The sequence below is a fragment of the Dromiciops gliroides genome, chromosome 3, assembly GCF_019393635.1.
Source record: "Dromiciops gliroides isolate mDroGli1 chromosome 3, mDroGli1.pri, whole genome shotgun sequence".
NCBI classification, from domain to species: Eukaryota; Metazoa; Chordata; class Mammalia; order Microbiotheria; family Microbiotheriidae; genus Dromiciops; species Dromiciops gliroides.
The window spans coordinates 352063079-352076247 of NC_057863.1; the positions used below are offsets into that span (position 1 = coordinate 352063079).

The following is a 13169-nucleotide window of genomic DNA, read 5'->3' on the forward strand; positions in this document are numbered from 1 at the left end:
CCAGGGTTGGTGTTCTCTCCACTGTACCACCTAGCTGCCCCCAAAGGTATTACTTTTAATAATGTGTAGAGACACTAGTCCCACATTTAGCGCTCCCTCTAAACCTTGAGCATGGTCATTTCCACAAATGGAGAGAAGCTGGTTGTAAAGACAGAAACATCAATTTTTCCTACCTATGTGTACAGCTTGGGATTTTAGGGAGCATCAACAAACTGCCTCTGAGGCTAGGGGGAATGCCTTACCTACACGTCTGATATCTGACATGCTCTCAAGGAAATCCCGCACAAAGTGGGGAGGGGAAGGAGGGGGATCCATCAACTATTTTGTTTATTTAGCGTTTTTTCACATATTCCATATATCTGGGATGGTTCATTTCTTTCTTCTTTTTTGTTGCGTCAGTCCTTAACTCATATCTACCCCCTCCTTCCCTAATGAAGCCTACTTAACTAATCAAATTTGGTAACTGATATAGAACTTAAAGTCTAAGGTTAGGACTCTATAGGGAAGACAGGAAGAAAATAATTTAGCACTGAGCTATGACTAACACTTCTGAGATCAAGCTGCATGAAAGGTGGAGTGGGTGACCCAGACATTGGGAAACGAACCCCATGGAGGAGGGGAAGGAATTCGAGAATGCAAGGTTACTACTGCTAGGGAGGACAACACTGGACGAGGGAGGAGGTTGGTAAGGTTGGGTAAGGGCACAGGGAGTAGGGAAGGAAGGGAAATCAGCCATCCAGCTGTTTCCTTTTTAAACTAATGAGTCTGGCTAACTAGATGGTTAAGCTAAACTCTTTACCTTTGAAGAAGTAACAAGTGTTATCAATGCCCTCTAAATTTCAGAGCCTTGGGCCAAAGCTAAGTCCTGCCCCTCACCCCTACTTATGGTTCTCATTGAACAAATCTGTGAATCAGAGTTCTATTTGGGGTTCTTTTGTGAAGGCATTTATTAACTTTCAGAAGATCATGTTTGGGGACTTCTGGACCTCTCCACCATGCCTTCCCTCCCTAGGAAATTCAGCAGTGGGAAATCTCATGTGTCAAGACTGTATTTGCCTCATACTCACACATCAGTGCCCTCTGCCCTTCTGATCAGACTCTCTAGCTGGAGGGCAGAACCATGGGTTCCAGGACCTTTATTTTAAAAAAGGGTTCCATGCAGTTTTTCTCCTCCTCTTCAAAGGCAGCTACACTGCTTTTGAAATCCTCTGAAACTCTCCCACCTCTCCCCCGCCCCCACACCCCCTTGCTGGGTGCTTCTTCCCCATCCCTTCTTTCAGCTTCCCTGAAGGCAAGGCTGTCTTTGTTTTTATTTGTATTTCTATCCCCGGCACTTAGCACAGTGCCTGGCACATGCTGTTTTGTTCAGTCATTTCAGTCCTGTCCAACTCCTTGTAACCCCATGTGGAGTCTCCTTGACAAAGATGCTGGAGTGGATTGCCATTTCCTGCTCCAGATCATTTTACAGATGGAGGAAACTGAAGTGAATAAGGTTAAGTGTATGCCCAGGGCCATACAGCTACCAAGTATCTGAAGCCAAATTTGAAGTCAGGTCTTTCTAACTCCAGTCCTGATGCTCTATCCACCATACCACGTAGCTGCTTCTGGCACACAGTAAGAGCTTAATAAATGCTTAATGACTAAGATCTTCTACCTACTGAATAAATCAAGCTGAGCCCCTTAAATTGGAATTCAAGGCCTTCCACAATGAGGAGCCAACCTACTTTCCTAGTCATAGCATACTCTACATCCCTCTAGGCTCCAGTTAAACTGGATTACTAGAGATGATCCCCTTATAATCCATTCCTTTCTCAATTTCACATCTTTACTTATGCCATCCAATATCCATAATACCTCCTCACTGGTCATCTATGCCTACTGAAATGCTATCCACCTTCATGGTTCAAATGCCATCTCCTTAATGAAGCCACCCCTTATTCCCTCAATCAGAAGTGACTGTTCTTTCCTATAAACTCTCTCACCCCATCTTGGTTGTGGTGTGTACTTCCCTTATGCAGTGATCATATTCTGTTTTGAATTAAATGAGAGAATATATGCAAAGTACATTGAAAACCTTAATCCACTATAAAAATGGCAGTTATTCTTATTAAAGTTATTAGTGTAGGACTTATTACCATGCTAAACTGACAGCTCTATGAAGGCAATGTCTCTAATTATCTTTCTATGTCTCTCTGCACTTAAATCCCTTGCCTCAAATATGGGCGTTCGACAGGTATTTGTTGAATTCATAATGTACTTATTTGTTTTGTTTGTATATTTCCTTTGGCCTTTCCCATGGACAGGTAGGTGTCTGTCTCAGGAAACTAAGGCTTCCTCTACGGGCAAGGACTGTGGGTTCTTCTTTATTTATAACTTCCCCCATGCTAGCATCCTGTACATATTTCTCCTGAGTTCTAGGACAGATTCCTGTAGCCAATGGGTATTCAACTCAGGGCAACGACTGGCCTAAGATGACATATATGGTCTATGCAGACTTCTGTTTTAAAGTAAGCATCCAAACCAGCCGTGACTTCATTCCTCTGCAGATTCTGCTCATCTCTCTCTGGACTTTCTCTACCACTACATAACAACCTCCTCACCCTAAAAGCTAACTCCATCTCTGATCTTCTAGAAGACAATCCACTCCTTTCTCTGATTGGCTGGTTCTTCCCAGAACTTCTTCCATTTTAAGGAAAATGTCTAGACCAACTCTGTCTCCTTTTCTCTCTGTGTTCCACTCTTATCTCTATAGACTTCCTCTATCCTGCCTTTCTCCACCTCCACCTTCACCCCTTTTCAGCTTCCTTTTTTGTGCTTTTCCCTCCTCCCCCTCATTAGAATATAAGGTCCTTGAAGGCAGGCAGTATCTTTCTGCTTGTTTTTGTATTCCCAGTGCTTATTAGCTCAGTGCCCAGCACATAAATAAGCCATTAATAAATGCCTTTTGACTTGGTTTGATTTGACTTCTCCCTCAAATTCTGGGGAATGATACTTTCAATATTCATTTAAATTCTTCCAGTAACTGTCTAATAACCAATTTTTTAGTTCCAGTTTTGAGGCTTCTTAGAACAACGTGAGAAAGATATATTCAGGACAAGACAAAAGCAGCCAGATTTTGATCCTAGGTGAATAAAAAGAACTGATATTTATATGACACTTTTAAGGTTTGAAAAAACCTTTCAATGTTTTACTTCATTTTATCCTCAATATCTTCAAGGGAGGTAATATTCCTCTGTCCTGCCCCCTAATTTATAGATGAGCCTCAGAGAAGTTATGTGACTTGTCCAATGTCATTCAGCTAGTTAAGTATTAAAGGTGGGATTTAAACCCAGGTCTCTCCTGACACAGGGTCCAGTATCCTAAAGGAAATCATAGGCTTGAGTGGGAAGAAGCCTTGGAGTGCATCTGTTTAAATCTCTTGACCTAAGAAGGACTTCTCCCTACAACATCTTAGGCAGCCTCTGCCTGTACAACTTCAGCAATGAGCTCACTCCCACAGAAGAACACAAAAACCGAAGCTACTGAATTGTTGGACTGCTCTCAAAATTATCTGGAACCTGTTTCCTTAGAATTCCCATCCATTAGTCCCTCCCTGTTCTGCTCCCTGGGGCCTCAGAGGAGGTTAGATTGGAATGTGGTGGTCTTTGGATCCCTGCCCACTACTGCTTGAATTTGCTTCTTAAAGGACTTCTTATCTCCAGGAGGAAGAGGTTAAGTGATTTACTTGCCCATGTTCACATGACTATAAAGTATTAGAAGTCAGACTCAAATCCACTTCCTTCTTGACTCTAAGTGCAGTATTCCTTTTACTACAGAATGTTCCCTCTTGGCCAGACAGGTCTTCTCTACGTGGGCCTCCTAATGATAACAAGGCAGATGACAGCTGACATTTATACTGCTTTACCATTTACAAAGGGCAGCTAGGTGGTACTGTGGACAGAGCACCAGGTCTGGAGTCAGAAAGACTTCTCTTCCTGAGTTCAAATCTGGCCTTAGATACTTACTAGCAGTATGACCCTGGGCAAGTCATTTAACCTTCTCTTCCTCAGTTTCCTCATCTATAAAATGAGCTGGAGAAGCAAATGGCAAATCACTCCAGCATCTCTGCAAGAAAACCTCAAATCAGGTCATAGTCAAACACAACTGAAAAATGACTTAATACCACCATTTACAAAACATTTAAATATGTGCATGGGATTCTCAGGACAGTCTTCTTAGCTAGGCAGGGAAAGTTTGGAATTTGGGTTTTGGTTTTTACTGGACCTATGATTTCATTATCTTAAGGAACTCTTGGTGAAGAATTTCCTTTCCCAATGCAAATCACCACTTTCTCAGCAAATGATAATTTCTGGGAGTTTCATGGTGCACTAAGTGATTTGTCCAGGGTCACAAAGTCAGTATGGGTCAGAGGTTACCCAGATTTGAACCCAGATTTTCTTTACTCCAAGGCCAGCTCTCTGAGGGCAAAGTATTATTCTTCTCATACAGATGAAGAAACTGAGGCCTATATAGCAAATATAGCACTCTGCAAGAAGGGAGGCATGCTTACTTTTTCCAGGAGGGCATTCTGCCAGAGCCGGAACATCATCATATATGTCCTATCTCGGGCCCCGAAGGATGTGAAAAAGTGCTGGCAAGAGAGAGAAAAGGAAAAGACAGGCCTGTTCACAAAAAAAGTAGATAAAAGGAAAACAGCTACTTGGCCTTCCTACCTCTAAAAGTTCCATTTGTCAGAACCTAAACATGACTAACTCCCAATTTGAATGAATGAATGAACCATTTATCAAGTGTCCATGTTTTGCCAGGCTAAAGCGCTGAGGATACAAGCACAAGCAAGAGGCAATATGACACTCTCTCCTCCCTAAAGTTATTTTGCACATGTTGCATTGCACAATAAATCCCCCCCACTCCAGCACTACCATATGAATTCCTTGTGTTTTGCTTCTGTCTTTATATCCCCAGCAACTAGTACAGTGCCTTGCACACAACAGGTGCTTAATAAATGTTTGTAGGATTGTATTATGCAAGGTCATTGAGCCATAATCTCTCTCTCTCTCTCTCTCTCTCTCTCTCTCTCTCTCTCTCTCTCACACACACACACACACACACACACACACACACACATTTTGGAGGGGAGTGTCAGGGCCTGGGGACACATACCAGAAACCACAGTTAGAATCTGGATAACTAAGAATGACCAATCTCTATTATAAGCCAACCTCCCTTTCATTCACGAAGAACAGCTACCTAGAATTTGACTTTCTTCTAACTCTCAAACTCTCCCACTTCCCACTGGGGAGAACAAAAGGGTGGAGTGAAATGGCAAACCAGAGAGAGAAACCCTGAGCCTCTACTATCCACTATGAAGAGCTGTGAGCCAGGCCCTTAGGAATCTTTGGATTTCTCTAGCTCCTTAGCAGGAGTCTGACTCCTCTCTTAATCCCATTCATTAATCTTCATGTCCTAGTTAAAGGTCAGTGATCATATCAATTGTTCTGAAGACCTAAGATGACTGAACATGCATAGAAATCAGCCCATTTAGTCTGGCAGAGGGTAGGCCTTATCTGGGCAGGACCCATCCATAGGAGTGTTAACTGACTTTACCTAAGAGCTCTCTGCCTCCCCTTGCCTGCACCCCACCTCCCCCCCAAGCCAACCTATCAGCTCATCTGCCTCCTGCTCCTGCCTCCAGGCTGTCATAGTGTTCTCCCTCTACTCCTGTTATGGTAACATCAGAAACATGTTCTTCCCATTGATGCAGAGGTGGGGAGAGAGGTAACAGAGAGATAACTGGAGGCAGGTGGGTAAAAAAGGCCCTCAGGAACGACATTAACTTTACCTTTTCAGTGTCTGTGCAAACTTGGATTGCATTGGGAATGAGTCGGGCTGTTTTTTCTTTAGTCATGGAGCAGATGTCTTTCAATCGCACTGTTAGCTGGGGTACCCACAAGACCAGAGAAGAAGGAAGAAGGAAAAAAGGACATTAATACAATTTGGCAGAGAGTTGTCCAACAGCACTAGAAAAGACTAAGTGAGATCATCCGCCACATGCATCTAGATCTGAAAGGGATCCTAGATCTCATCTAGTTCAACCCTCTCAATTTAAAGGTGAGGAAACAGAATTTGGGCCATAGTAATTAACACAGCTAATTACTGACATGTCAGGGACCAGAACCCAAGCCTCCTGACTCCCACTCCAATGTATTTTCTAGGTTCTCTGTGTTTTCCACATTTTCATAGGCTCCATCTCCATTCCTCCAAGTCCCTCCTTCTCCCTGCCTCATATGCACAATGTTCCTCCCCATATTCCACAGAAATGTGGAAGGGGATAAAATAAAGAAAACTCAATTTACTTGGGGCCTGTAGTTCTTCACCATGTGCTTATTTCTATGGCTATATTAAGGCCCAGGACAGAGCATGGGGTTACATAATTAGCACAGGAATTAAGGTAGAGAGATCCTGACGGACTGTAGCCAGAGGGGAATGGGGCCTCATGCATTTACCAGAGTTTCCCAGCGGAAGATGTTGCTGTAGAAACAGATCCAATTTTCAGAGAGGTAGAGTCGGCCCTGGAGGAGAATGTCTCTTTGGAGCGCACATGAGTAATCTAGGGCAGGAGAGAGAAGAGGGGAAGTGAGAGGCAGGAAGCACCCCCAGCAAACAGCTGCCAAATCACTGCAGTTTAGATGCATCACCCCATCCACAAGGGACCCTAGTCAACTGAGAAAATAATGATCTGGGTCTAAATAAGAACCTCCCACCACTGACAAGGAATGGGAGAGGTGCCCAAACAAGTGGCCCAGGAAGGATGCAGCATCTCATGCTTTGAAGGTCTTGGGAAGCCATCCATGAGGCTTAGGTAAACAGAGGAAGACCTATCTGGAGACTGTAACAGACAAGACAGACATGAGAGAGGATGGCTGGGGGAGAAAGGAAGGTTTCTACCTCAAGGGCTATCTATCCAGAAGCAGCCAGAGTGCTAGGGAAGTGTGGCCCAATACAGGGTGCAATTCTGTTGGATTCTGGCTCAAGGAAACTCCTAGAAGAGGATCAGAGTGGTTTCCCAAAAGATTTGGAGCAGCAGATACTTCCTGGGCTTACAGGTTCTGAACATCCCTCTGATTAAGCAAGAGAACTGGGGACAGGAGGCCTAGGTTCCTTTATATTTGCCCCAGTCCATGGGAACATTCACAGAAGTAGAAGCCATTCTAGGGGGCAGTTGTAAGCCACTAAGTCATGAAAGCTGCAAGCAGAGAGCCCATCAAAGTCTAGCAAACCTCCTTGCCCGACTTTTCCCTCTAACCTTCTCCCTATAAATCCCCCCCTCCCTGGCTCTCCATCCAAACCAAGTAGAAATGATGTGAGTAAAAGAGTTTCCAGTTTGATAATAATTAGTAATAACAACAATGTTCATCTAGTTAAAGTTTATAAAGTACTGTACTTATCTCCCAGCATAGGGTTGGGGGGGTGGGGTGGGGATGGGGGGAACTCTGCCTGAAAATACCGAAATATCTTCCCCAAGGCCCACGGGCCTCTTCTGAGTGTAAGCCTAATGTTCTTCCACTCCAAGGCTTTGGTACACTGTAATTTAGTAACCATAACAGCTTAGGGCCGTATTCTTTCTCTAGTAAAGCAGCTTCGGTAATGAGCCGTTTGGGAGTCACTCCTGGCTTACCAACGATGAGACGCTCTGTGTCAGGAAGTTGCTTGAAAAGCTTCCTGAAGTCTTCATTCCGCTGCTTGTAAGTTGGGCTTAATACCTGCATGACAAACAGTTATGGTTAGGGGGATGAGAGGAGAAAGCAGTTGGAGAGGCCAGAGGTACAGAGTACAGGAGAGAGGGAAGGCATGTTAGCAGAGAGCAATTTCCCCTTTTTTAGGAAAGAAAGGATGAAACGCTTTTATATCCAACAGATACAGCAAGGCCAAGTTATGCAGGAGGTTTAGTAGGGAGTAGGAGGGGTGGTGGGATGGAGAGAAAGAGAAAAGCACAGTAGACTTTTTGCCTCCCAGGGCCATATTGAGAGAAAGCTAACAAGGACAAGTGTACCCACATTATGAACAGCTTTACCCTGCGTGCTAAGAACAGAAAGGAGAGAGGTGAAGCACCCCTCCAGAAGCAACATGAAGTCCTAAGTTATCTTCTCAAGTTATTCTGATTCTTACCTCCCTCCCCCAAAGGTGGGACATGAATGTGAAACGAGCTTCAAAGCAAGGTGTAGGAAAGGGACAAATACCCTGATGCCCAATTAGCAATAGCCTTTTCCATGCACAGTTATCATGTCTTTAAAAAAAATAGCAAAAAGAGACTTGGAATTGGAAAAGTGACCATGTTTCTGAGATGTGAGCAACCTCTTAACCCTTCAAGTTTCCGGTCTCTTGAATTAGGAAGCCAGTTTGGCAAATTCTAAAACCTAAGCCTCATTTAAAAGGCAATTCATCACCAGTGACAAAGTGGATAAAGAACAGGCTTTGGAGCTAAGAAGACCTGAATTCAAGTTCTACCTCTGATATGACACTGTGTGACCCTGGGCAAGTCATGTAATTTCCCAGAGCTTTAAGACTTAGCTTCTTAAACTATGGGGTTACATAACTGAATTTGGGGGTCGCAAAAATTTTTTGGCAACAGTAAAAGGTTATGTATACCTATTTTATATACCTATATACCCAGGGTCACATAAAACTTTCTCAGGCAAAAAGGGGTCATGAGTGGAAAAGGTTTATGAAGTCCTGGTCTAATCAATTCTCTAATACCCAAAATAATAGAGAAGACACAAATCTACACTGGTCTAGGGAGTTCTCGCCTAGAAGAAAACTATAAACAGAATTACAGATTCAGTCCTTAGTTCCAAACCCCAATATCTTAGTAGGGTTTTTTTTTGGGGGGGGGAGGCAATGAGGATTAAGTGACTTGTTCAGGGTCACACAGCTAGTAGATGTCAAGTGTCTGAGTCCAGATTTGAACTCAGGTCCTCCTGAATCCAGGGCCGGTGCTTTATCCACTAACCCCAATATCTTTAAAATAAAGTATCCCAATGGGGCAGCTAGGTGGCGCAACAGATAATGCACTGGCCCTGGATTCAGGAGGATCTGAGTTCAAATTCAGCCTCAGACACTTGACTTTAGCTGTGTGACCCTGGGCAAGTCACTTAACTCTCATTGCCCTGCAAAAAAAAAAAATTAAAAAAAAATAAAGTATCCCACAGATTCATACTTTGATATTTGGAAAGGGCCTAAGCAACTACATAGTCCAACCTATAAATGAAAGGCGTAACCATTATAATATACCTGACAGTCCTCCTAGACAGAATACCAAAATAGTCTAATCAACAAGAAACCAACAGCATTGAAACACCACATATGTGCAAAGCACTGAATATAAAAACTGAAACTAAAACCATCCCTGACTTCTAGGGGCATACATCCCAATCTATGATAGGCAAGAACCCTGAAAACACACAGGCAACTATGCAACTTAACAAAGGACAATATCCCTACAAGAGACAAGGATAAAAAGAATTAAGAAGCATTTAATTGGCACCTACTCATTATGTATGAGGCACAGTGCTAAGTGCTAGAGATACAAAAAAGGCAAGATAGTCCTTTCCCTCAAGGTGAGTAGTTGTTTCTGTCCAGATTCCATAATCTGCTGTATTTAGGAAATAAGATTCATTCCACTGCCCTGAGGGTATGTACTTTCAGTTACATTTCCAGTGGTGGAGCTGGACCATTTGGGGTCCTGAACACTTTCCCTTCCAGTCTCTTTTGTGTTCAACCACACCTGTCTGCAGTGAGACTGTGGAATTGTTATTTCTCTAAGAAAGCCTAAATGACCACAGACAAGGTTCAAACCTATGACTGAGCTCATGAACCCTGTGTTGGAAGGACTTGAGCTCCAGGGCCCAGTGGTTTCCGTGAAGGCTTTCTACAAAAGGTGAGAGCCTCAGGGATTTCAACTAATTTGAATGGTTGTCTTTTGTTAATATTCCTAAAGAAGACACCATCATTTCACGAAATTCAAGGGCTAAAAAAGACTTCAAGAGATTCTGTGGGACAGCTCTCCAGGAATAATTCCACACATGCCTTTGTTTAATCACCGTTGCAATAAAAAAGGTTTTGCTTATGTCTAATCAAATTCCCACTTGCTGCTATTTAAATCCAGTGTTCTGTCCAGGACAGAGATGGAAAGCAGATACTTAAGCTTTGTCCATGTGAAGGTACAGAGAAGTCCCAAAAGATCACACTGGTGCCTCCCTGTCCGCCAGCTCCACAGGCCTTGAAACTCTATGTAACCGTATCTGAAGAGATGAACACTAGCCTCACCCTGGAGACCAGCAGTTTACCAGTGTGCCCCAAACTCAATTCAGGTGGATTCCCCTCCTCCCCACTCCCAGCAAGGAACACTTATTCAAACTGCTGCAGGTCTCCAAATCTTGATTTAATTCTTTTCACCTACTTCCACACCCAGGTCTTTCCACTTCCAACATATAACCGAGTATGACCACCACAGGTGTGGAGGAATAGAAGGCCCAGCCACACTTCCCAAACCATAGGCAAATCAAGTTATCTTCTTCTCTTCCTCTCTTCTCTTTCCAAAAATCCTACAGATTCAGGAGTAGGGGAATGGGGAATTCATATATAAGTTTCAGGAGCAAAAGCCAGGGGGTAAAGACTCAAAAATTCAGCATTTCAAACATGGGCACTCATTTCACTAGCCTGCCATTGTGGTTTATTGGCATGGACTGCTCCAGAAGAAGCTGTACACTAGAGATTATTGCAGCTTTTCTTTGCTTTTCTTTTTTCTCTGCTTACCCTCAAGCATTATACACCAGTGGGAATGACTTGTACATTATCATTAATCTTCCCTCTTCTTATTCCTGGAGCTATTCCCTCCAAAAGTTAGCTACACCTCCACCCAGACATTAAAAAGTCCAAAGAGCAGGGGAACCGAGACCCTCTCTATCAGTACTGTAAATCTTTGGAGAACACAACAATATGAGAAATTCTAAGAATTCTGAAACTGTGATAGAGGCAGACAGAAAATAATCAGGTTGCAAACTCACTGCTGGGATTTCTTCGGATTCATGGCAATGCCAGTGTTCACAGCCTGTGGATAAGCTGTTGAATCTCTGTAGGTAACACAGCAAAGACTCACTTTCCTGAGCCAACATTAGGCTCCGGTGAACCCCAGATTCTGTCAAAGAGTCCATTGCTCCCCTAGCATCCGGTACCCTAGTTTGTCCAGCTCCTTGGTGCTACCTTCCCCCACTGTCCACAGGGTGAATAGTCAGTCTTGCCTGGACTGAACAGTAGAAAAGTGACCTCAGGCTGGAAGGCAAAGGGTCAGTGACCGTCCTATACTCTTCCTTCACACCCAGGCTCCTATTCAACACAAGGTCTGCCCAGTCAACAGGGCGTGATCAGAGCACGTCACGGGATGGGCTCACTGGTCAGCCTCCCGCTTTCGAGCTCCCTTCTCCCCATCTGACGCTCACAACGTGGGTGACCTCCACTCCTGGGAATTCCCTGGAAAAGGTGTGGTGAACCGCTTCCTCCCGGCGAGTAGTGATTGTAACTCTAAGAGTCCATCCGAAGATCCAAAGATCCCCAGCAGACTGGGGAGCCAAAAGAAGTGATACGTGTACCAAATCCACTGCAGGACGGGCCCCAGCCAGAAGGCTAGCTCAGGTGTAGTTTCCACAGGCAGAACTAGGAGTGAGTACAGCCATGCTTGAGAGTTCAAAGCGCCAGCCCCTCCAGTGACTCACTGTTCATTGTAAGCCTTTATGACAGGGTGACTCAGAGCTCATCCAAAGCACCCTGATGGAGTAAGATTCCCAAATCCTTAGTTCCTGCCTTATCACTTCCAAGGTACACAGAGGGCTGGGTGGAAGTACGGTCTCGTCACCCAGGCACAAAAAACAGCACAGTAGCTGTGACTCCCTTCCCTCACCCTGGGCAGCTGCCACTGGTCATACCCAGAAGAACAGCCTCAGCCCCTCTCCTCTGTCCTCCCCACCCGTCCCTGTTCTTCTCGGGTTGACCGGCAAACAGTTTCTTTGTTAGAGTTGCCTGTGTAGGGCATGAGGGAGGGAGGGCAGGACACACAGCCCCAAACACACACTTAAAGTACAGGATCTGTGGGACGGTCCTGGCCAATGTCCTCCAATAACCCCCAGCCCAGCCCAGCCTCCCCTAGCAGATGTTTCCTGCAAAGGAAAGTTGTTGGCCAGAGCTTGAGGTGGAGGGAGGGGAGAAGGAGGCACCAGAGATGCTGCTCGGATGATGAAATCCGAAATCTGAGACTCAAAGAGCTGAGCACTTCTTTTGCTGTGTTTACTCTCCCACCAACCCCATCCACCAGCTTCCCAGTGACAGTGGAGCCCTAGGAATGGTCAGGAATCTATCAAGGCTTATTTCAAGCCAGGGAGAATGAAGAGGTGGGGGACCTGGGGGAAGAAAGACCTCTACTTTCCGAAGAGTCTTAAAGAATTAGGGTTTTCAAGCTGGAGGGACCTCGGAACTCAACTAGTCCAGCCCTTTCATTTTACAAATGAGGACACTGAGGCCTGGGGAGGTTGCGTGGCCCACCACAAGTCACACCACATTTCAGTGGGAGGACCAGGATGAGAAAACTCAGGTCACCAGACTCCTAGTGCAGCATTCTTTCTCTGGCACATCACATTGATGGACTCCCTAGCTTCAAGATCTCCAGCAGCTTCAAGATAACAAAGCTTGAGCCCAGCTGAATGGAGATAATTGAGGCCAGATAAGTCAGGCCTCTGGGACAAGGGTAGAAACGAGGGCAGAAAAGCCTAGAAACCTACCACTGGACAGAGGTGCCAAGTTGGTGCTTGTACAGAGGATTCTAGATTACTAAGGAGATTCAGTGGAGGACTCTGGCACTCAGAAAAAAGTCAGGCCTCTCAGACAGTCTGGGCATCCCTGCTCTTTCTATGCCTTGACCTTCACAGTCCCTCCTGAGTCAAGGGGGTTAGTTAGAAGCTTTAAGTGTGGTAGAGTCCACACCACTCAAAGAGGTGGTGGATCTAAGGGTGGCCAGTAATTGGCAGCATCAGAAATAGATAGGATAGTATTTACCGGGGCTGGGACATTAGGGAATGTGAAGGCAGTTAGCAAATACTAAATCCTACACACACACCTCTGCC

At 44.7% G+C, this 13169-nt stretch overlaps 1 protein-coding gene across 1 annotated transcript in view; it reads right to left on the minus strand.

Moving 5' to 3' along the window:
- GRAMD1B (GRAM domain containing 1B) overlaps positions 1 to 13169 on the minus strand; it is a 169606-nt gene that overhangs the window by 27052 nt on the left and 129385 nt on the right. Inside the window, 4 exon segments of the mRNA XM_043997300.1 lie at positions 4550 to 4630; positions 5840 to 5935; positions 6504 to 6607; positions 7676 to 7760. Of these exon segments, the coding sequence (XP_043853235.1) occupies positions 4550 to 4630; positions 5840 to 5935; positions 6504 to 6607; positions 7676 to 7760 (366 nt within the window).